The sequence below is a fragment of the Rhinatrema bivittatum genome, chromosome 17, assembly GCF_901001135.1.
Source record: "Rhinatrema bivittatum chromosome 17, aRhiBiv1.1, whole genome shotgun sequence".
Lineage (NCBI taxonomy): Eukaryota > Metazoa > Chordata > Amphibia > Gymnophiona > Rhinatrematidae > Rhinatrema > Rhinatrema bivittatum.
The window spans coordinates 26,605,487-26,631,094 of NC_042631.1; the positions used below are offsets into that span (position 1 = coordinate 26,605,487).

The 25,608-nt window shown below is 43.0% G+C and overlaps 1 protein-coding gene across 4 annotated transcripts in view; it reads right to left on the reverse strand.

Moving 5' to 3' along the window:
- Window positions 1–25,608, reverse strand: part of PIK3C2A (phosphatidylinositol-4-phosphate 3-kinase catalytic subunit type 2 alpha) — a 122,064-nt gene that overhangs the window by 57,191 nt on the left and 39,265 nt on the right. For all 4 annotated transcript variants that reach the window (XM_029582155.1, XM_029582152.1, XM_029582153.1 and 1 more), the window contains exons 3-4: window positions 13,637–13,740; window positions 4,901–5,058 (exon numbers count right to left, since the gene is read on the reverse strand). In XM_029582155.1, coding sequence (XP_029438015.1) covers window positions 4,901–5,058; window positions 13,637–13,740 — 262 coding nt within the window. The remainder of the gene's footprint in view (window positions 1–4,900; window positions 5,059–13,636; window positions 13,741–25,608) is intronic.

The window sequence follows — 25,608 nt, forward strand, 5'->3', positions numbered from 1 at the left end:
ATAGAGCTGGTAGGAAGATATGCAGGCTATCAGCATGGCACCCTGAAAGACCTTCCTACCTAGTGCCCTCTGGTCCCTCCGCAGGGGAACCAAGGCATGGTGTGGAAGTGCTTGGCCTTCTTCAGCACAGACTCAACTACAACCGACTGATGGGGGAGCTGATTCTTTTCAAAACTGGTGGCATGCTGGATCAGGTACACCCCCATCCACTTTCCTATTTACAGGCGGAACTGTGAGAGGGTGTTCCCAAATCCTGAGGAGCAACTCCTTGAAGATGTCATGGACTGGGAAGGTCACCACCTCCTTCGGGGTATCTGTAAACTGGAGGACTTCTAGCATCTTCTGCCGGGCTTCCTCTTCCGTCAGCATCTGGAACGGAATGGCTTCTGCCATGGCCCACACAAAACCAGCAAAGGTTAGGTCCTCGAGTGGGATCTCCGCTATTCCTCCGGGGTAGATGGGTCTGAGGGAAGGGTCTCAGAATCATGAATCTGAGGTATCATCACCCCAGAAGTCATAAGGGGCATCATCCTCAGTGAACTGAGCTGGGGACGAAGGCCCAGGCCCACCCTGAGGTCAAGGCATCATGGGTACAGACAGCCCCGATGGACCCACACTGCTCTGATCTCTTGGGCCCGAAAATCTTCCCCATTTTGTCCAGGTGGGCACGCTGGCCCTTGGGTGTCACCTGGTCACAGACGGCACCGAACTTTGTGGGATGCCCCAGGCAAAGGATGTATACATCATGTGGATCCGTAATGGACACGTCCGAGGACGCTGGGGGTACCGACGATACCATACCGAACAAAAGGATAAGGCCGGTGAACGGTCTGTGGCCAGCGGGCCCCGAAGGACACCACTATCGGGAACTGACCGCACAAAAGGAACTTACTGTGCTGCTAGACTGACTGAAGGCAGGGGGAAACCGTGGAGGGACCCGATGCGGGAAAATAAAATCGTAACTTTATCCAAAAACTCAAACGTTTTCCAAGAAAAAGAGCACAAGCTTCAAGATCGTGAGATGACAGCTCCGTGGAAAAAAAACAGAGACTGAAGAGGGACCCCACATGGATTAGGGAATGCTGAGCATGCTCAGTGTGGCAGTCAAAGTTCTAGAAACTGACAGACGTTTTCTATGCCAGGCTCCATCTGATGATGTCACCCATGTGTGAAGACTACCATCCTGCTTGTCCTAGGAGAAAGATGATACTGTGCTAATTCCACCTCTTTTTTTCTATATGTAAGGGCCCAGTATATGCACATCTGATGTTCAATGTTAAAGAAATGAGGGAAAAAGAGAAGGGGAAGCTGCTGGAGAAAGCAGAGCAATATAGTACCTAGGGCAGCAAGCGTAAAATGCTGATTTCTTACTTGCTGAAGGGAAAGAGTTGCCGATTGCAGACGTAACATCTGCATGTGATCCTATAAATTGCTATGCCTATATATTTGATATGAATTATATATTAAATCAGGATGCTTATATAAAAGATGCTTATGCAGTTAAAGTTTAGTGAATCAGTAAGTAGGGGAAGACATTGGGCAATAAGAGAAAAAGCAGGGAGACTGCAAGGAATCTCTGTACTATTTGGGATCCTGCCAGGTACCCGTGACCTGGATTAGCCACTATGGACCTTTGGACTTAGCCCAGTATGGCAGTTCTTACGTGCTTAAGAATCAGAATGAGGTAGAGAGAAAGAAGAGTAGAATGTTGAGCAACTAAGGGAAGGAAAAGGCCTGTGCTGTGAATCCAGTGTCCGCGTATTTACCTATTTCTCTGGTAAGAGGCTACGGATGCCACAGTTTGCCCCAGATAAAGGGGCAGATGCAATATTTGTGCTCAATGTCGAGCGCCTGTTTTCCTAACACGCGCCCCCAGCTACCTCTCCTGGGCATGCGATGCAATATTTAAATGAGGGGGGGGTCACACTAAAAAGGAGGTGCTAGGGAAAATTGGGTGCCCCTATCGCCTCCTTGGCATAGGTCGCACAGGAGGCCTGGACCGTGTATCTTGGGTGTTTATATTGGGTGCTCAGAATTATTATTATTATTATTTTTACCTGAGACTTTTTTTTTTTTTTTAAACTGCAATCTGCTCTCTGTGGTTCTTCCGAACTTAGTATCGCGACGATATTAATAGGAGGAATCACAGAAAGCAGGATTTTATTTTTTGTTTTTAATCAATAAACCCTTGAGGACGGCATACCTTTTACGCCAGCCCCACGGGACAGTTTTTGCATCGCGGGTATTGGCTAATAACCTCATCTACATGGAATTTACATGTGATGAGCGCCATTAGCTACGCGGTGGTTTGGATGCATGTTTTGGATGCGCCAATCCCCATATTGCATCCATAACCCCTATGGTCGCATATCCAAAACGTGCGTCCAATCGTGTGTTGAGCCGTGCGCTAGCCGCAGCGCACAGTATTGCATCAGCCGCAAAGTAACTATACCTAGGATACAGACTGGGCGTTTGCCTTTGTTTCTCTGTCCTAATGGCTCCCAAACCTGTCCCCACAGCCAGGCGAGTTTTCAGGCTATCCACAATGAATATGTACGAGAAAGTGTGCAAATACTGTGTCCTTAATGTATACAAATAGATCTCAGGCGTACTCATCACGAATATCCCAAAAACCCAATTGGCTGTGGTGTTAATAGGACTGGTCTGTGCACCACTGCTCTCGCTCTGTCCCCCCTTCCCATCACTAACCACCTCCTTTCTCCTCTAGGTCTGTCTTTCCCCTCTCACCAGGTCTTTTCCTCAACCTCCTCCTCGAGTCTTCTTCTTTCACTATTCCCACCTCTAAAGCCTCACGTCCTGCACTATAATTTTGCCCGACACGTTCAGGCATTATTAGTTTACCGCTATCCAGCAGAGCCATTTTCATTAAAAGATCTGCTACCGTAAAGAAAAGAAAAACAGGCCGCTGTCTGTGGCTTCCAAATCCAGCTATTAACAACAAATGCCCCGTGGTTTAGTTTTATTTTCCCATGATGTAAATCCGTGCTGATGTAGCAAGAAGTTCATTCAGCAGGAGTGTGGATGAGAGGTGGCGTCCTGTACGTTGCTAAAACACAGATTCTCAACCCGGTCCTCGGGAACTATGCATCCGACTTGGTTTTCAGGATCTCCACAAGGAACACACAGGAGATATATTTGTATACAACGGAGGCACGGCATGCAACCGACTCTCCTGAATATTCCCGGCGGATCTCCTGAAAACGGGAATGGCTCTGTCAACCGGGCCAGGAGCCAATGCTCCAAGCCTCTCCCTTAAACTGTTATAAAGATCTCAAAGTGGCCCTGTAAGGAACTTGCACGGCCATATTCAGCAACTCTAAAACCTGACAAAGAGCCAGACACGTGACTATGGCAGAGTTACATACCACAGCCTAAGCCAATGTTAGAATGAAAGCATTTCAATGTTATCAGTGTGGTGGTGGTGTCTGCAGTGCCGAGGGGAATTCAAAGATTTGCGTAATGTTCTTTAATACTTAAAACAAAGAAATGGCATCCTGCCAAGTGTGAGCCAAGCACTTTGCATTTATTCCCATTATGATTATGGCAAGAAGGAATTACCAGCATAGTTTGGATTTTTTTGTTTTATATACAGACAGCAAAACTACCACAGTGGGATTTGTCCAGCAAAAATAAAAAAAAAATAAAAGAAGTCGTATTCAGAGCGCCAAGCTGATGGGGCAGCACCTATGGATTCATTCTAACATTGGGACAGCAGATGGTGGCCTTCACAATAAGCTCACACAGAACAGTCCTAGCTTGTGCTTTTATGGCCCATTAGTAAATGAGGAAAAGACAAAAAGGGAGAGGAAGCAGCAGCAGACGTTTGACAGCACTGAAATTTGAGACGCTGCCTTGCCGCTTACGGGAAAGAGATTGTAAACGGGACTGACAGTGCGCCAAAGCAAAGGGAGAACACTGGAGAGTGGAGATTCCAGACTCCTTAACTCTTACTTGGCGACTTTTCCCAGATCCTTTGTTTAGTCAGTAGCTAAATACTCACAAGCTAGAGTGGATGGGCAGCCAAAAAAACCTAAATATTTAAAGCACCTCTGTGAGCCAGAGATTTGCTACTGGGATGAAAAGAATTGCGTCGGAACCAGAAATGTCCATTCACCGTGTCGGAGCACACGCCGACTCTTCGGCAACATTGGACTGAAGCAATACATTTAAAGGTTCCCGTTCACGGGGCCAGGCTTCATTTTCAGAAATGAAAGTTTGCTTGTAACTCATTTCTCGATCGCTATTTTTGGAAAGGTTAGCCAGCAGTGTAGCCCATTTAGAATCCTAGCGGGAATACGGCAAGAGCACAGACTATATTTACCTTCAGCTCGGGAAAAAGCGTCCCGCTGATCTGGGCCCACACAAAAAAAACCCAACTCCCACAGGAAAACGCTCAAGTCTGGGTATCCGTTCCAAGGAGTCTGGGCTGCACTTTTCTATCTACGTTTCCATGGAGTCTCTAAAGCTCATGTACCATTACATCTAGGCAATAGTCTTTATGTTGGTCCAAGAAAGAAAACCCAGTTTTTGCCAGCATGAAATACAGGTATGAAAACTCTGCATTACCAGACCCCACACCAAAAACAAAAAGCAGATAAATGGACTGCAAGAAACTTTGCACTTTGAAAAACAGAGGACTTCCTGCTATCCCAACCTGAGCTTAACTGATTGAACACTCAAGTTCTGTGTTATTCTAAAATCAGAGGCTGCTCTGAAATTGGAAGACTTCTCCATTGTTAGGTTGAATTATCAGTTTAATGTACCAAGAAATCTTTCCTTAATTCTCTGTCGACTGACACCCACCACTTCTCCTCCCCTCCCACCAAGACTTAAAAGCCTGCAATTGAGGTAAAGTCAGCATTAAAGTGTAAAAACGTACCATCACAAGTAAACGTTACTGGCTGCTGAAACCCCTCGATTTCTATGCAAACTTTGACACTGGCATTCTCTCCACTTATATTTCTCTGCAGCATGACGGGACTCAGCACAAAGCCGGGGTTTGTGGCATGATCAGTGGCGGGACAGTTAGTTCTCAATCTGCAAACAGAGGTGATGAACAGTATTTTTTTTTTACATTTTTCTAGCTACACATTTAGGGAACACACAACACAGTTCACAAACCTAGTTTGATTCTACAGCGGGCATTCACAAACTGAATAAATTAGAAAGGTTGGGGATTATTATGTAAGCTGCCCAACACACCAACTTCGGAGACGCTTTCAAATATTAGCCTTCGTGCGTGATTTACATTTAAGTACCAAGAGGGAATATCTTTCTTAAGATAGTTGCATGGAGTTTGTCTACCAGTAAAACTGCTTTGGGTATACAGAGTCTGAGGGATGAGGGAAGCTAAAACCCAAAATGGGCCTTTCCTTTCTGGTTGCTCTGAGTTTCTCTCCCACCAGGCCAGTCTGTGAGCTTGCATTTCATACCAGGAGCACAACAGTTCAACTTTAACATTTTTAGGGTCAGGCTGCTAGTTTTACTCAGAGCTATATAGCTCAAGCATTTAAGAGGAGGCCAGTCAGTTAAACTTATCGTATTTATATTGTAACACTAAGTGATCAAATCAAGAAATAAATCAAAATTGTGCTTATTGGAAGGTAAATGTGTACAGCAACTGCTAAAAACAGGAAGCAGTAGCAGGGGCAAAAAAAACGAGTCCGAGTCATTGCCTTAAAGAGTGAGGAAAGGCTTTTCAAGGTCATACACCTTGCAAAGAAGTGGGCCTCTCAGACGCTGACAAGGCTTTTAAACAGGGCATCCCAGAATTTTGTGTTTGAAGTGATGTCTGAGTTTGGCAACCCTGATAGGTTTTTCAAATGGTCAAGGATGTGTATCACAAACCTCGAGCCAAGCTCTGAATCGATAGATCTTACATCATTCTTTTCCATTGCTAGAGGTACACAGCAGGGATAACCTTTATCCCCACTTCTCTTTGACCTGGCAATAGAACCCCTGGCGACTGACTACAAGCCAAAAAGCAGCTATGCATGGCGTAAGACTGGGTAGTATGGACCACATGATTTCATTTAAAGGATACTAATAATTTAAAGGATACTAATAATGCACTAGAATTAGGGCATCCCGACAGTGAGGTTCCAATAATTAGAAAAGTAGTCCAAATGCCTGTAACTAAAAACTCACCTGAGCTAAAAAATTCTAACTTATCCCTATCAATTAAAAAGCAGAATAAAAATACAATCAAAAAACAAACTTTGAAATGTTTGTATGCTAATGCCAGAAGTCTAAGAAGTAAGATGGGAGAATTAGAATGTATAGCAGTAAATGATGACATAGACTTAATTGGCATCTCAGAGACATGGTGGAAAGAGGATAACCAATGGGACAGTGCTATACCGGGGTACAAATTATATCGCAATGACAGAGAGGAGCAGTCGGGAGGAGGTGTGGCGCTTTATGTCCGGGATGGCATAGAGTCCAACAGGATAAACATCCTGCATGAGACTAAATACAAAATTGAATCTTTATGGGTAGAAATCCCTTGTGTATCAGGGAAGACTACAGTGATAGGGGTATACTACCGTCCACCTGGTCAAGATGGTGAGATGGACAGTGAAATGCTAAGAGAAATTAGGGAAGCCAACCAAATTGGTAGTGCAGTAATAATGGGAGACTTCAATTACCCCAATATAGACTGGGTAAATGTATCATCGGGTCACGCTAGAGAGATAACGTTCCTGGATGGAATAAATGATAGCTTTATGGAGCAAATGGTTCAGGAACCGACGAGAGAGGGAGCAATTTAGATCTAATTCTCAGTGGAGCACAGGACTTGGTGAGAGAGGGTAACGGTGGTGGGGCCGCTAGGCAATAGTGATCATAATATGATCAGATTTGATTTAATGACTGGAAAAGGAACAGTGTGCAAATCCAAAGCTCTCGTGCTAAACTTTCAAAAGGGAAACTTTGATAAAATGAGAAAAATTGTTAGAAAAAAACTGAAAGGAGCAGCTACAAAAGTAAAAAATGTCCAAGAGGCGTGGTCATTGTTAAAAAATACCATTCTAGAAGCACAGTCCAGATGTATTCCACACATTAAGAAAGGTGGAAAGAAGGCAAAACGATTACCGGCATGGTTAAAAGGGGAGGTGAAAGAAGCTATTTTAGCCAAAAGATCTTCAATCAAAAATTGGAAGAAGGAACCAACAGAAGAAAATAGGATAAAGCATAAACATTGGCAAGTTAAATGTAAGACATTGATAAGACAGGCTAAGAGAGAATTTGAAAAGAAGTTGGCTGTAGAGGCAAAAACTCACAGTAAAAACTTTTTTAAATATATCCGAAGCAGAAAGCCTGTGAGGGAGTCAGTTGGACCTTTAGATGATCGAGGGGTTAAAGGGGCACTTAGAGAAGATAAGGCCATCGCGGAAAGATTAAATGATTTCTTTGCTTCGGTGTTTACTGAAGAGGATGTTGGGGAGGTACCCGTAATGGAGAAGGTTTTCATGGGTAATGATTCAGATGGATTGAATCAAATCACGGTGAACCTAGAAGATGTGGTAGGCCTGATTGACAAACTGAAGAGTAGTAAATCACCTGGACCGGATGGTATACACCCCAGAGTTCTGAAGGAACTAAAAAATGAAATTTCAGACCTATTAGTAAAAATTTGTAACTTATCATTAAAATCATCCATTGTACCTGAAGACTGGAGGATAGCAAATGTAACCCCAATATTTAAAAAGGGCTCCAGGGGCGATCCGGGAAACTACAGACCGGTTAGCCTGACTTCAGTGCCAGGAAAAAATAGTGGAAAGTGTTCTAAACATCAAAATCACAGAACATATAGAAAGACATGGTTTAATGGAACAAAGTCAGCATGGCTTTACCCAGGGCAAGTCTTGCCTCACAAATCTGCTTCACTTTTTTGAAGGAGTTAATAAACATGTGGATAAAGGTGAACCGGTAGATATAGTATACTTGGATTTTCAGAAGGCGTTTGACAAAGTTCCTCATGAGAGGCTTCTAGGAAAAGTAAAAAGTCATGGGATAGGTGGCGATGTCCTTTCGTGGATTGCAAACTGGCTAAAAGACAGGAAACAGAGAGTAGGATTAAATGGGCAATTTTCTCAGTGGAAGGGAGTGGACAGTGGAGTGCCTCAGGGATCTGTATTGGGACCCTTACTGTTCAATTTATTTATAAATGATCTGGAAAGAAATACGACGAGTGAGATAATCAAATTTGCAGATGACACAAAATTGTGCAGAGTAGTTAAATCACAAGCAGATTGTGATAAATTGCAGGAAGACCTTGTGAGACTGGAAAATTGGGCATCCAAATGGCAGATGAAATTTAATGTGGAAAAGTGCAAGGTGATGCATATAGGGAAAAATAACCCATGCTATAATTACACGATGTTGGGTTCCATATTAGGTGCTACAACCCAAGAAAGAGATCTAGGTGTCATAGTGGATAACACATTGAAATCGTCGGTTCAGTGTGCTGCGGCAGTCAAAAAAGCAAACAGAATGTTGGGAATTATTAGAAAAGGAATGATGAATAAAACGGAAAATGTCATAATGCCTCTGTATCGCTCCATGGTGAGACCGCACCTTGAATACTGTGTACAATTCTGGTCGCCGCATCTCAAAAAAGATATAATTGTGATGGAGAAGGTACAGAGAAGGGCTACCAAAATGATAAGGGGAATGGAACAACTCCCCTATGAGGAAAGACTAAAGAGATTAGGACTTTTCAGCTTGGAGAAGAGACGACTGAGGGGGGATATGATAGAGGTGTTTAAAATCATGAGAGGTCTAGAACGGGTAGATGTGAATCGGTTATTTACTCTTTCAGATAGTAGAAGGACTAGGGGACACTCCATGAAGTTAGCATGGGGCACATTTAAAACTAATCGGAGAAAGTTCTTTTTTACTCAACGCACAATTAAACTCTGGAATTTGTTGCCAGAGAATGTGGTTCGTGCAGGTAGTATAGCTGTGTTTAAAAAAGGATTGGATAAGTTCTTGGAGGAGAAGTCCATTACCTGCTATTAGGTTCACTTAGAGAATAGCCACTGCCATTAGCAATGGTTACATGGAATAGACTTAGTTTTTGGGTACTTGCCAGGTTCTTATGGCCTGGATTGGCCACTGTTGGAAACAGGATGCTGGGCTTGATGGACCCTTGGTCTGACCCAGTATGGCATTTTCTTATGTTCTTATGTTCTTATATGCCAACGACGTTATGTATATCAAAACTGATCCCGCCAATTCAGATGCCGCATTATGGATCAATTCTGTGTATGGCCTGCTCTTCAGCTATAAAGCAGAAATATTTCCCATTACTGAAAAGTTAACCATTCTCCCTAGTCTTTTGGAATTTAGGGTAGTTAAAAGTGGGTTCAAATATTCGGTAATTTACGTGTCTCTGTCCGATGCAGATTTGTATAAAATTAAAATTACAGTGCGTTCCTTTCAAGGGTTAAAAGAGATATTGACAAATGGGCAGATATTTTGATTTCACGGTTGGGCAGATGTAATCTGTTAAAGATGAATATATTACCCAGACTTCTGTACTCATTCCAACATCTTCCGGATACAGGCCCAACGGCAGGGTTTGATAAGTTGCACAGAGTCATGGCCAAATTCATATGGAATAGTAAACAAGCTAGGATTAAGCTAAAACAACTTTGGATACCTAAATGTCAGGGTAGGCTAGCCTTCCGTAATTTAAGGATTATATTTGGCAGCTTGGCTAGTATGCCTTAAATCTTGGTTTAGTAATAAAGGATGCACATGGCTACCCCTCTTGAATGCGAACAGGTTGATGCGGTAGAGTTAGAACATATATGCCACACTAGTTCAGACCAAAGATCCATCAAGCCCAGTATCTTGTTTCCAATAGTTTCACAAGTACCTGGCAGGATCCCAAGGGGTAGATAAGATTCCAGGCTCTTATCCCAAGACTAAGCAGTGGATATTTGCAACTCCAACTTAATAATGGTTAATGGACTTTTACTCCAGGAACCTGTCCAAATGCAGCTACATTAATAGCTTTCACCACCAGTTAATAATTGCCTTAGTCAGTTGGCCTATCGGACTAGCCCAATATTGGCGCACACATTAGGGGCATGGAGACAGGTGATGCGTTTTCTCAGCTTGGAGCTGAGAGTTTATCTCCCTTGGCACCTATTTATAAAAATCCAGTTATTGCCCCATCTACTTTTCCTTCTATTTTTTAAAGGCTGGAAAGATAAAGGACTTATGCCTTAACATATTTGTGGGACGATAAAGGGTTTAACTCATTTCCAATGCTTCAGCAGGAATACGATTTGGAAGATCAGTCTCTGGTAGGCTGAAGGAGGTGTTGGGCACTTGCTTTGATTTGCATAAACCCTTCCAATAGTTTAATGGGATGGAGGAGTTCTTTAGTGACACAGATATTTTTTAATAAAGGGATTTCTTATGTTTACTGTGGTATTCTCTAGGCTAAATATGGGAAGACCACATGGAATTATGATTTGGGGACCAATTTTGATGAGAAAGTATGGAAGAAAATATGGAAGGCTACGCAAGGCACTTTGCTTTGTGTCACTAGAGTAGAAGTGTCAATTAAACCGTTAGAACGTACTGAATGCCACTCTACTTCTCCAGATTGTTCCGGGTCCGATATTTCACATTGGCGGGGTTGTGGAGAGCATGGGTCGTACATACACGTGGTGGCTTTGTCAGGGGGTATGGGCTTTTTGAGGAAAAGTAGTGCAAGGAATGTCGAACATTATGGACCTGCCTGTTCATCTGATACTGTGTCTTGGGAAGGGTCAATTTCACTTCACTATAGGCTTTTAATAGCACAACTCCTCCTCGCAGCAAGACTCACAATTATTACTGATTGGAAATTTAACCTATGTTTTGATTACTGGAAAAAACAATGGCGTATTTTTTATGATTTTGAGCAACTCTGATACACACTTTAAATAAGAAAAGTTCACATTCGATAACATCTGGGATTGTTTTCGAAGAGATTATGGATTGGGTGGTGCATAACTGTTTACTTGTATACTGATTTCATGTTTAGCTAATGTCCCATATAGGACTTTATTTTGGATTTTTTCGTACTTGTTTTTCCAGGCCTATCCTCGTTAAACATTGCTATTATTGTCATCTTGTTGAGATAATGGGCCTTTGTGGATGAACCTTGTCTTGTACCATGTTTCTTGTCTTCCTCTATTATATAAATAAAGAGTTAACAAAAAAATAGCGAGGAAAGCATCAGGTCAAGTACTGACAAAATTTCCCCTAAAGCTTGAAACTGAATTGCAGTTTGTACAGTGAAATCAGTTTACAATACCTTCCCCCTTTGGGAAAAAAAAAAGGGAAAAGGGTAAGAAAAGCTGGTCCTATGTTCACCATCTGAAACGAGAGGAAAACCCAGCAAGGGTTACAACTACTTGCATCCATATTACTGACTTGCAGTTTCCTTCTGCTTTGTATCCCAGGAGAAAACCTTTAATAATTCCTAGGAGAAAAGGGTGATGCAACTAGAAATTGTGTTTATGCTCTATACTGGGGGATTTGAAAATGGTACAGACACGGAGGGATCACCACTGAAATACTTTGTGGCCCTTATACAGGCTTCTTCCCCCATCTTCCCCCCCCCCATTTGCCTAAGAAAAAGCAGAATAGGGGGCCAAAAGCACCATGAATTACCCCCTCCTGGAAGAGATGACGACGAAAACATAAATGAATTCAACAGGGCATGGAATAAACGCAGCTGATCCCTAGAGGTTGGAAATGAAGAAAGGGGTGCATGGGGGTAACAAGCATTGGAACGGCAGCTACGACCCTTAACTTCAGGCACGAGCTTAACCCCTGCACAGTGCGGCAGCTACTACCATGAGCAACTTGCTGGACAGACTGGATGGACCATTTGGTTATTGGTCATCATCAGCTACTATATATTTATTTATATATACACCGAAGCATAGCAGTCAGCCTTCACTCCGGTTCACATTTAATACAACTTAATACATGTAACACATTCGTATAACATATATTAAACAGAGTACAAACAACTAGTTACATTTAGGCATGGAGCGATAGTGTGTAAACGTGTATGAAGGAGTATGGCCTGAATCGGCTTTGTGTGTGAAACATATAAAGCTAAGCATATAAAGACATAGTTTAAATGTGACATCGCGCAGGTGGTGTGTTAATGAGGGGATTTCAAAGGTGAGGTAGAGGGAAGGAAGGATTCTCGAGACGCGGGGGGGGGGGGCAAAATAAATAGGACACAGTTAAAGTAAGAGGGTTAATGAGAAAAAAATGGGTGGAAAGATGTTAGTTAATGCAGGGCTGGGAGGGATAGTGTGTCTGATCAGATGGGATTGGGATACCCAACTTATATATATATATTTTTTTAAGTGTTCCTTGGGTATCCACACTGGTTCCAACCCCCACCAGCAACCCTGCAGGCAAAATAATATAAGACGGCACAGACCTTGCATGGTCTTAAAAAAAAAAAAAAGTAAGAACATAAGAAATTGCCATGCTGAGTCAGACCAAGGGTCCATCAAGCCCAGCATCCTGTTTCCAACAGAGGCCAATCCAGGCCATAAGAACCTGGCAGATACCCAAACACTAAGAAGATCCCATGCTACTGATGCAATTAATAGCAGTGGCTATTCCCTAAGTAAACTTGATTAATAGCAGTTAATGGACTTCTCCTCCAAGAACTTATCCAAACCTTTTACTACTAATCTGGATGTTTTCAAAGTTTCCCTCTGCCTTTTCCATCCAACACAAAGGGAGAGAGGGGAGATGGCATATAAGGGTAGAGAAATGTTTGAGAAACATATCCTCTAAAATAGCCAGTACTAGGGTGGTTCAAAGACTTGTGCTGTATCTCAAAACTCTTTCATCTCTGTTATAACAGGTCCAGGGTTGTTTGGAGTGGGGCTCAAGGGGTGAATATGCTTGGGTCTTGGTGGAAGGACTGCAGACCACATGGACCTGGATGATAAAAGGGAAGCACAGGAGCCCCCCTTCTAGCCCTCAATCAGCTGAGGCCACCATCACCCAATGAGGCAGTCAGTGGTGACATCCAATGAAGTACAACTTTGTGAGGACGGATAAGGCTCCTTTTCGCCGCTCATTTTCCCTTCCTGTTGCAAGACTAGTTTCTACTTGATGTGTGGCTTTGCCTTTCTTTCCTACAATTAAGGATCCTCTGTGATTATCCCATGTTTTCTTTAATTCCTGACAGATTTCTATCCGCATCAGGAAGCTGTTCATACATGCACCACCCTATGGTGGTGCATGTATGAACATCCTTGTGTTGCTTCTGAGTCTACCTCCTTCCAGCCTCCTATGAGGACCCTAGTCCTCAGTCTAAGTTGCTAGATACAATAACCCGTTATACCAATAGGACAGATAATTTGCACATTCTTAACTAATACAACAGAGGCACTGGCTGGAAACAACCATACATGAAACCTTAGAGAAGTGAAAACAACTCCTTACAAAACTACATGATCAGCTTTTACTCTGAATAAAAAGCTTAACCATTCTTTAGCTATAAACAGTTTCTTATATTCATGATCTATTTAAATCATATTCAGCCAATTAATTTGTTAAAACGGAATCTTACTTTGTAACTTGTTGGCAAAAAGCTGCTACCTCTTCATCCTGTCCTTCAATTTCTTGCAGAATTGTTCTTCCAGCTGGCAGTATTGAATTGGTCCCATTATCTACCTAAAAATTGAAAACATTGGTTTATTTTTCAATTTTTAAAATGCACAAAGGCAAAATACCATAACTATATATTTCTTCTATACTTGAAGGAGCTCATTGGAGCCCCAATTCTTTCCAAATTGACTAAAAATCATCCTACCAGCCTTTAGAGAGCAATGTCCAGTACTGAAATGTTTCTAGTAGTGTTTTTTAATAGTGCTATACAACCTTGGAAAGTTACTTGTCCGGGCTGGCCTAGTAGCTAAGTGGTAAGGCTAGGCAGATGAGTCCCTGTGATTCCCGGATCAGGGTTTTCTGCATCCCAGTTTGGCTGGGGATGCAGTGAAGACGTAGGACTGGTCCTATATACCTTATCAATCTCAGCTTTTGCTCCTCCTCTCTCCAAACTCTTTCCCCCGCCCACCTTCCCAGCACTCTATCCCTCAACCCTGCTACTTCCTTTCTTGTTTAAATTAGCAGTTATCACGGTTTCTTAATCTAGTGAGTCTTTTCTCCTTTGCTTGTGATTCTTCTCTGCATATCTTCAAAACTCTTCCATCATCTTATGCCAACTGTTTACCCTCTATTATAACCCCTATTTTCCCCCCTTCTTTCTAATGTATTAATTAATATACTTCTAATCATCTGAAGAAAGGGACCCATGTAGTCCTGAAAGCACTCTGGAAAAATCTCATGTTGTTACAAAGCAAGTTTGCTTACTGTAAATGGAGTTTTCTGTAGATAGCAGGATGAATTAGCTATTCCATGTGGGCGATGTTATCTGGTAGCACTGATGAGACTCATCTCTCCAAGCTAGAAGAGCTTTGAATACTGAGCATGTGCGGGAGTCCCTGCGCGGATGTTGCTTTATGAGTCTTCTCAGTCTATATCACAGCTAATTAGAGTTGAAGAGACCAGATGTCTTGGGTTCGAACAATCCACGTATGTGCTCTCCAGCCTTTGGTGGAGGCATCCATCACCAGTATCACTTGATAAAGTAGTGAGTGAAGAGGGCTCCTTCCTAAAGAATTCAGGAGAGAATCCATCACTGGAACTCCTTTTTCACTGTTGCTGTTATTAGCACCAGAGAAGACAGCAGTTGAATAGTTGAGTTAGTTGAATTATTTGATCCCACTGGATTCAGTGACACCATTGGAGGTAGAGGATATGAAGGTGGTTCAGTGGAATTACATGGATATCTGCTACCATATAACAGAGGACACAACAAAAAGCTTTCTGGACATCGAATGAGAGGGCAGTTGCTTATCCATAAACAATGCATGGTGTAAGTCCAGTCAGGAGGCAGGAATGCTCTCTCCTGCAGTGAGTCTATCCAAGCCCTGATGAACTTGAGTCTCTGAATGGGTTCTTGAAGTTCACTAGAAAGCCTAGACTGTGCAGAAGACATATTGTGAAGAGAGTGGAGGACTTCTTCCCAGGATTTCACTATGATCAGCCAATTGTCCAAGTACGAGAAAACTTGTATTTTCTGGTGTTGTAGATGAGTTGCCACTATTGCGAGGCAATTCATAGGGACCCTCAGGACTGATGATAGGCCAAGCAGGAGTACTTTGCACTAATAGGAAGAATCCGCCTGGAAGAAGAGGTAGCGCCAATGTGAAGGGTGACTGGTTATGTGAGTATTTGCAGTCTTCAGATCTAGGGAACACATCCATTCATTTTCCTGTATGTAAGGCAGAATCATGCAGAGGAAGTTTGTTTTTAATTTCTCTCAAGAGTATATACTTGTTCAAACATTTTTTTCTATCGCTTGTTATTGGAGAAGCGATTGGACTTCCAGGCAAAACTGAGGCAGATGGGACAGATCTGGACATAGCAGTGAACAATGTGGAAGGGATGGTGGTCAGAAGAAATGCAATCGGTATCCAGACTGCATGATTCGGAGAACCCAGGTGTCCTTGGTGATCCAATGCCACTCCTTCACAAAATGTGGATTCTTCTCCCTACTAGGAGAACTGGAAATAGATCGTTTGAAGGGATTGCAAATTAGGCTCTGGCTTGGCCGGGCCTGTTTTGGGGTTTTTTTGTTGACTTCCAACTGGAAGTCGTTGTTGATGCTGGGCTGGAAGGGGCAGCAGACAATACTAGTGAAAGGAGAAATAGGGCCACCTGTGGAAGTATGGTCATTTATACAGGGTAGAAATGTCATGGAGTGTCATTTGGGAGCTGTGGGGAGAGATTGCACTGCCATATTCCGATTCTTTACCTGTGCGACCATCTCCTGGAGCTTTTCACTGAAAAGATTGTCCCCCCCCCAAGGAAGGGAAGTCCACCAATTTTCTTGTGGACATCCTCATGGATGCTGCTTGCTCTACGCCATGCCATGCATCTAGCTCCAATGGAGACTGAGGAAGTATGTGAAAAGTATTTGGAGACTGATCAGAGTAAGTGGTGGATCCCTCTTCCGCATCCAGATGCAGTTGAGAATAGTAGTTGCCTTGCTCAGTAGCAGGTAGAAAAGGCTTCAGTTTCTAATCGCAGTCATCAATATACTGCACCACGTAGAACTGGAGGATAGATATGTGGGCAGAAAGCATTGCGCTTTGAAAATCTCTTTTGCCAAAGTTAACCAGAAGTCTGTGATCTTTTCCTGGGGGATAATTTGAGTTAATGTGCATTTTCTATAGCAGACTTGACCACTACAGACTGGTGAGGCAGTTGGATGACACGTAACTGCTCAATTCTTTATTTAAAAAAGGTCCAGCTTTCTAGCCATAGGAGTGCTTGAAATGGCACATTCTTATCCCTAGAGCAGTAAGGATGTTGTTAACTGGAAGGGCCGCTGGTTCAGCTAGGGTATCCAATATTTGAAGAAGGCCAAGTGGCTCAGAACAGGAGTCTGTGTTTGCATATATGGATGGTCAGCACTGTACCAAACTTTTCCACAAATTTAGAAGAGCAAGGTACTCTGGGAGTGAGGTATGCTTGGAGGATATGCTGGCAGAGTCTTCATCCGAAGCTAAGTGCATCAACTCACTTATCCAGGACTCCAATAATGAAGAGGGCAAACCGGGAAGTGGTGCTCATTGATTCAAAGAGGAGTGGCTGGTCTAACACTTCTGACCTACTCAACTCGGCTGTAGTAGACTATGAAGAACAACTGATTACGGGTTCTGGTGATGAATTCACCCACATAGGCAAAAATCGGGAGTCCGGTCTGTTCTATCGCCATAGCTGAAAAGAGAGGCTAGAATGCTCCTTCTGTCTCCTTGGCCACAGGGATAAAGAAACTTTCAACAAATCTGTGATTTGGTTGCATTACTGATGTGTCCTCTAGTCTGGTGTAAGTGGTGAGACATCCTCTCCCAAGACAAGCTCCTGCATGAGAAAGGGCGGTTTGTTGTGGTGAGGACTATAGATAACAGTCTTGCCATCTCCAGGTGAAGTCCTTCCACCGCTAATCTAGGTAGGGTGAACATCCTGGTTATTGGAAGGAGCAGCGGCAAGCTGACTCCTTCCCTAGGATGGGCTGTGTACAGCTTTCTTGGCAAAGCAGCTTGATAAAGTGGATGTATCAGTAGTTTCAATGGGGTAGAATGCTTAGATGCTTTGGATGACTTGGCATGTTTCAAAAGGTCCTTGGAGACGCGCACTGAAGAATCCGGTGCAGGACGATGTTGCGTTGGGGATGCACCACACTTCCTTGGCACCATGCAATAGTGGGGAGGCATCTTATGTCCATTGAGGCCTCTTGCTTCACAAGCATTAGAGCTCCATGTGTCAAGAGCACTGGTGCATCATGCACCTAGGCATGTCATGCACTGAGTGCATTGATGCACCATGTGTCGAATGCATCAGTGTAGGATTCATCGGGCAAATCTATGCATCTTGAGTTGGTGACACTAATAGCAGCTGCGTCAATGATGCCGATGTGCCATGCTTAAGAGTGCTTGCACTTCGACACAGACTGTGAAAGCTCCATTAACTGATGCCACTTTGTCTTTGACGCAGGGTGGCTGGTCATTCTTGACCCCAAGGCTTCGGCCTGAGCAGATGGAGTTTTTTATGAGCTCCTGCTCATCTCTTTTTCCGGCTGCACTGTGGGATGAGGATCTACTGCTACTCCGGAGAGATTTATGCAGTTTTTTCGATGCAAAGCTCCAGACATCAGTCCACAGGCATAGCAGTTCTTTTGGGCATGTTCTGGTTTTAGCATCAGTAACATAGCTCGTAGCTGTTAGTGAGGGACAATCTTGCCACAGATACAACTTTTAACCCGTTGTTGACTTTCTTCTGGTCAGACATGGTTGGCAGTAGGCCATGGTTTGTTTTTATCTTTATTTCGTAGCACTGAGAAGTGCTGTTGTCAGGCTGCAGAGGCAGTGAGGCAACAGAGAAAAGATGTTTGAGGTAAACAGCCGAATTAAGAGAGAGTACACATTCGTGCTGCGCTTGGACAAAAAATGACTGGCAATACCCGTGCGGAAACTCCTGCACATGCTCAGTAGAGGTCAAAGCTCTAACAACTTGGAGAGAAGAGTAGTTTGGTGCCAGAGGATGTCATCCACATGTAATGGCTAAATCAGTCTGTTTTTCAATGGAAAAAAAAAAGGTATCCATCTACAAAGAATTCATTGTACTTTGTGAAGTTGTAGGGTACTTTTGTAGGAGATGTTACCATAAATCTGAATCCTATTCCCTCTCTATGCCTTATTCAATTGTAATTATTTGTTTGTTTTTTTATATACCAACATTTAACATAAGTCATCACATCAGTTTACATATAACAAATTGTAAAAAAAGGTTACATTGTAATAAAAAGTAGAAAGTAGATAGATAAAACAGTAGAGGGAGAATTAATTAATGAGCAGGGGAAATAAAGAAAGTACAATTAGCAAAAATTAAATAGAGGGGTGATGATGATTCTTATTATGTTGGGTATGCTTTCTCAAAGAGCCATGTTTTTAATTATTTTTTTAAATGTTTGTGATGAAGGCTCAATTCTTAGTTCAGTGGGGAGGGTTTTCCATAAAAGTGGCCCGGCCAATGAGAAAGCGTGTTCTTTTGTTGAGTTGAGGCCGGTTAATTTTGGGGAGATAGTTGCAAGGAGACCAAGGTTAGTGGAGCGCAGATTTCTCTTTGGGACTTTGAAATGAAGTATTGTATCCATCCATTTTGTCTCGTTGTTATATAAAGCCTTATGAATAAGGGATACAGTTCTATATTGAATTCTGTAAGTAATTGGCAGCCAATGCAGTTCTTTGAGAACTGGGGTGATATGATCTGATCTTCTGCTGTTGCTGAGTGATCTTGCCGCAGCATTTTACAGAAGTTGAAGAGGTTTGATAGTGGAAGCCAATGAGTATTGCATTGCAATAATCTAATTTGGAAAATAAGAGGGGGATTGTAATGCTGTACGATAATCTTGATGGTGAAGGAGAGGTTTGATTCTTTTTAGTAGTTTAAGTTTGTAGAATCCCTCTTTTATTATGTTGTTAATGTGTTTCTTAAAGTTTAGTTCAGGTCCAAATTAATTCTAGGTCTCTTACATTGAATATAATTCTTTTTATCAGTTATGTAATTAAGATGGAGGTCAAATACAGGTGAGGATTTGTTGCATATATAGAGAATTTCTGTTTTATTGTCATTTAGAGTGAGAGCCATTTCCACTAATAACTGTTGGATTGCAGTGAGGTGAGTGTTCCAAAGGTTTAGTGTACTAGTTAAGTTATCAGAAACAGGATAAGAATTTGGACATCATCGGCATAAATGTAATAAGATAATTCAAAATCTGAGAGGATTAATTAGGCGAGATGGTTATTTTTGTCCCTCTCTCTTGGAAGCGGTCTTGTTCTGAGAAGCATGCAACATGTACCAGGTCATCCATCCCAGAGTAATCAGTAAGAGCAGCTCATCCCACACCCCCTTTTTCTCAGAATTCAACAAAAAAAAAAAAGCTACGATTACAGCCTCGTGGACCAGTCTGGCAGTTCAATGTCAAGTGCTGTGCACTGCCGAGAAGAGGAGCTCTGCTAAATTTCTAAGCCAGGTCTTCCACTCCCTGTCGACTAGAGTGGGGATAATGCGCTCTCCCGGCGTGCGCACAGGCCACTCTCATATTCGCGCGATTCTGTATTCAAATGAGGGCCCACGGCAAAAAGAGGCGCTAGGGACACTAGCGCGTCCCTAGCACCTCGTTTTGGATAGGAGCGGCGGCTGTCAGTGGGTTTGACAGTCAACGTTCAATTTTGCCGGCGTCTGTTCTCAAACCTGCTGACAGCCACAGGTTCAGAAACCGGACGCCGGCAAAATTGAGCGTCCGGTTTTCAACCGATGAGCCACGGGCTGATTTCAATTTTTTTTTTTTTAAACTTTTGGGGCCTCCGACTTAATATCACCATGATATTAAGTCGGAAGGTGCACAGAAAAGCAGTAAAAACTGCTTTTCTGTGCACTTTCCCGGTGCCCGGAAAAATATGCTCCTACCTTTGGGTAGGCGCTAATTTCTGAAAGCAAAATGTGCGGCTTGGCTGCATATTTTGCTTTCTGAATCGCACTGGAATAACTAATAGGGCCATCAACATGCATTTGCATGTTGCGGGCGCTATTAGGTTCGGGGGGGTTGGACGCGCGTTTTCGACGTGCTATTACCCCTTACTGAATAAGGGGTAAAGCTAGTGTGTCGAAAACGCGCGTCCAATTGTGGGTTAACGGTGCGCTCCACCGGAGTGCACTGTACTGTATTGGCCTGATAATAAACTAAATAGTGTAAAAATTATCACAATAGTCAACACTAAATAAGAGTGAATAAAACAGTAATAGAATAGTAAATTAAAGACCATGAAAAGTAACAATAACGGGGAAACCCATGAAAGAGCAGGTTGGTACAAATCGCTGCCCTAATCTGGTGGGAAAGCTTGTATGAACGAACAGGCCTTTAAAAGGTTTCCTATACTTAAAATAATCTTTCTCCAAGCGTAAAGTCAATGGGAAGGACTTCCACAGGCTGGAGATCCAAGTAGGAGAAACAAAATCTCTCTAGTACAATTGGAAAGGTTTGCCCTTCCATCTCCTCTGAAGGGTACAGACCCAAACTGCTACCCAAAAGCTGCAGTTCTGTCCAGATTCCTTAATATTTCTTGGTTCCATTTCTTTTTCCCTTTTGCTCTTATTTCAAAATGTTCTTATATTGTGTTTTTATACTTTTATCAGAGCCAGGCTTTCTGGTTGTAAGCTTCCCTCAAATGGCTGTTTTAAATTGAGCAGACATCTGAACAAATTACTCTTTAAATTTGTATAAAATGTATTATGTATTTTGAGTGTTAATGTGTAAGCCATCTAGAATCATTGACAGAATGGGAAATATACATTTTAAATAAATACAATTTGATAAGTACAGACTGCTAATGCAATGATCTAAGTCCAGCTAAAAAGGACTGAATTATTGTAATGGTTCGCAAACGTCACCCATCGCAACTATTATGCAAGTGACTGCAGAAACCAAGAGAGCCAGTTATTTGACCTTCGCTCGCATGAATTGTATCTCTGACTGTGCTTGAGACAGACAGGGTCATATATCTCCGATAGGGAAAATTAGTAATGAGTCAAAATTGTTGAGAAGTGCTGGGGAGTTGTTTTTTTTTTTTTCTCCTCTTAGCTAATTCCTTTTCCTCTCATAGAAACCAGAGCTACAATACCACAAATTCAAATTACAGAATGGTATGAAATGCTACTCTCTCTGAAACCAGACATGTGGTCTCTGTTAGTAGCTACTGAAAACAACTTTGATAATTTTTTTTTTTTTTTTTTAATAATCTCTAAACACACAAAGTGTTTCAAAAACCCTGTGGGATTTTATTACAAAAATGGAAGCTCTTTCTGGCCCTGGCTTAGGCTGCAGCGCTGCATGCCACAGCACGGGAGATCTGGAGCTGGTTCCCCTATCCATCAGGGCCAGCTGGACTTGCACTCCAGGAGGTACCTCCAGAGACGGCACCCCTCCTCCATCAGCCTGCCATGTCGTCTGGCGAGAAAAAAAAAGGTGGTCGCAGCCACCGCATAATAGTAACGCTTACTGACCAGACCCGGGACGCATGCATCCTGGGAATCAAAGGACGCCACGGTCCGTGGGCCCTGATGATTGTTGTGGTGATGCCTCTGAGCGCCTCTGCCAGAGGTTCTCCCATCAGTTTTGTATTACGCAGCTGGCAGACAACCTGGGCCTGCGTTCCACCTCTGGTGTCTCCACTGACACTCCATCAGCTTCTCAGATTTTATTTCACACCAAGTCTCACTGATCTGGCCCACTAATTATCCACGAGCTCTGCTTCTTACACACACACATGACAAGAATGTATTTAATGTGGCCTAATGCAATAAAAAGCTATTCAAAATCAGGATGGCCCATGTCCATACCACACAGAGGTCAAGGTGTAGTCAGCAGGCATGTACAAGGACACACCCCTGGAAATTTCTGGCCAGCTTCTCATGTAAGAGAAACCGCAACAGGTTTCCTGGGTTACAATTCTAATATATGCTATTTGTCTCGGTCCAAAAACAGGACAGCATGAGTATACCTCTGAAGAAATTAAAAAGACGACATGCCATAAAGGCTGGAACAAAACAAAGGTGATAAACCTAACAGCCCTAAAGTTAGGAGCCTCGCTCCAGCAAAATAATATAGTCTTCCAATCCACTGGAGCATCCAAGCAGAAATACCGAAAATATTTACAAGACGGTCACCACCTCTACATCTGTTTATGGATGAAACACTTTTTGGAAGTAAAAACAACATGAGTAATTAAATGACTACCTTTTAATTCCCAATGAACAAATAAAAAAAAAAACAAACTGATTGTATAGCTTGTATTCATGTCCATGTGCAGGTCACTTTTATAAATCACAAAGCATCTTACACAATAATCTACAAAAGCATAAAACAGAGAAACATGCCAGACAAGAGACAGCCAAGAAAGCTTAAACATGAGACCACCCCTCTCCTACCGTTTTACTTCCTCTTCCCCAATCATAACACTTCAGAGCATATCCTAATAATTAAGACTATCTGGTCAAGCCAGTAAATATCAAGCTGAATTAAATCTAGAGTTAGTGAAAGGCTGATGCAGAGCTGGCTCTTCCCTTAGAGAGAGAGACTTAGGCGAGCGCTTAGACTGCAGAAATGTTGCTGCACAAGCGGCTTTGTAATGCACGAGTACACAGGGCTGTGGCCCTGTGACTCCCACCTAAGACCCTCAAATCTCAGGCAACAGAGCTCTGCTTCCTGCTCCATCCCCTCCCAGGCAGAGGGGGCGAGCTGGGACAGAGCAGTGCAAGCAAAAGCCACTCTGTCCTGCTAATCCAATCCTTCCCCTCCTGTTTGCAGGGGGACGGGTGGGGGTTAAGAAAAGCTATTCTCCCTGAGGCAGCCCCTCCCCTCCCGTCCTGCTGGAGTGGACAGGAGTTCAGTTTTTTGCCTGCATATTTCTATTTATAAGTTGGAGGTCACTTATTCTGAATTGGTGAGGGGTTTTGGTTTTTTTTTGTGTGTGTGGCCAACATGAGGTGTTCTGCTAATGTGTAGTTTCCATGTACTGCAGCTTTTTCGGGTTTCTAACAGGAGATGTATTGATAATAAACATGGATTTTTAACCCATCTTTCCAAATAATTCTCACGACAGCTTACAACATTTTTTAAATTCCGGTATAATAAGTCCCTGCCCTAAGGAGCTTACACTCTAAGTGGGTACTTGAAACAATGGAAGATAAAAAGTAAAAATGACTTGCTGGAGGTCACAAGGAGAATCAGTGGGGTGGGGGGGGGAGTGGATTCCCTGGCTCTGAACCCTTTTATTCTGATCCCTTTTCCCTGCAGGGAAAAATGTTAATGTGTTCTAGGGCCAAGTGCAATATTTGCACTGCTGCCTTTCCATAGGTAGGGCTGTTACTGTTTGAGTTCTGGGAGTTAGTGCTATTTAGGTACGGCAGGTTTACCTTATTGATTCCAAGTGTCTTTTTCGCAGGGTTTTGTATTATTTCACAATGGGCCTGGTAATGGAGCGAGTTGGTGACAAATGAATTTAAATTTTTTTTTGCATGGTAAGTAGCAAGGGGAAAACATCCAAGTTCACCTAATGCAGAATGGATTTCTTTTACATTTATAAACTGTATCTCAAGGTTTTTTTTTTTTGCTGTCCACCCCTCCCCCCCCCAAAAAAAGATGATGCATCCACTAGACCAGAGCTTTCCAAACTGTGTGTCGCGACACGTTAGTGTGTCGCCTGCGGTGTGCAGGTGTGTCACGCAAGCCCGGTCAACTCAGACGCGAGTTTGGGCTTTTTTTTTTTTTTTTTTTCTAGTGATTCACTTTTTTTTTCAGTTCGTGGGTTGCTTATTATTCGGCGATTTTTGCTGTCAATCGCGTTTTTTTGGGCTTGGTGGGTGGGACTTGAGCCCAGCTGTCCCTGTCATTGCCTGCTGCTGCCGATAAGGTCTGGCCACAAGGAGTACTGACTGCAAGCAGCAGTGTCTGGTGATCATGGAAGGTGTTATGCAGCACGGCAGGCTTGAACCCTGAAGGGAGTGAAGCACTTAACTGGCAACAATCAAAAAGAAGAGGTACATGAGTGTGGGGGGCAGACATGTGCTGGGGGGGGGGGGGAAGAGAGAGATGAGTGTGTGGGGGACAGAAATTGTTTTATTATTGTTACTCAAATTATAACAATTATAATCTTGAAATATATATTTTTAATATAAATGAAAGGTTTTCACCAGATAGGTTGTGTCGTGAAACATTTTATTTATGTATATATTTAAGGAAACATACATAAATTGTCGAAATACGTTTTGTTCGTTTAACCTTTAACCTCTGGTTTGCTAGTAGACTGAATTACTGTGTCGTGAAATTATGTTTGTCCAAAAAGTGTGTCACCAACATGAAAAGTTTGGAAAGCTCTGCACTAGACACTGCGGTAATTTCACATTCATACATAAAACTAAGTTTAATATTTAAAAGCAGGGGTCAATATTTCAAATGACATTTTGGTGAAATGTTACAGGGAAAGTAGAAGCAAACTTCCAGGTACTTTTAGAGTGGGCAATTTTCAAAAAGCCCTTTGTCTCCTGGCTGAATAATTTACCCATGTATAATCGCTTCATTACGTGTTTTTTTCACAGGATTCTTCCGGGAAGGAGTGGCGGTGGTGGTGGGGGTCACCAGGATCGTGGAGTTGAATTATTATTATTACTGGCTTAGCTCACATCTGTTTAGTGGTAGCTGAAGGGGAGTTATTTACATTCAGGGACTGCATCTTGCTGTGCCCAGAGGGCTTAAACATAAGAGAGCCCTATTTACCAGAGCACTGCTCCCATTTTCTGTTAAAATTTTAGTAAACAGGGCCTTAGGTTTGTACTCGAGGCAATGGAAGGTAGAGGGACTTGTCCAAGGTCACAAGGAGTGTCAGCAGGAGTTGAGCCCGCTGCTCCATCCTCCACTCCAAAACCTTCATGGGAGGGGGATGGGGTGGAAAGTTGCTTTACAGACCCAAAAGTCAATGGGTGGGGAGCCAAGGGGGCAAAACGTAATGCCTGGGGTATTAGTAGTAGGTTGCGACATATCCAGTCTCAAAAGTCCACGCACTACCATCTTCAGCTGGTCCAGTAAGGCATTAACTTCACAAACAAACTCGGGTCAGGCTTTTTTCTTCGGTCTTGCAGCTCAAGCGGAAGGGGCCTCGGTTAAGCTATGGCGCGCCACAGGATTCCTCTCCCTTTAATTGCCCCTCCCAACCCATTTGACCGACATCAAGGCAGCTGCCAGAGCCCCGCAATCGTTGAGTCCCAAATCCAGCCACTAGAGGGTTGCTGTTGCACGAGGAGCAGGACTTCCCTCCCCCAGTGCCTCTCATGGGCTGTGGTCGCTGCCTCCACAGG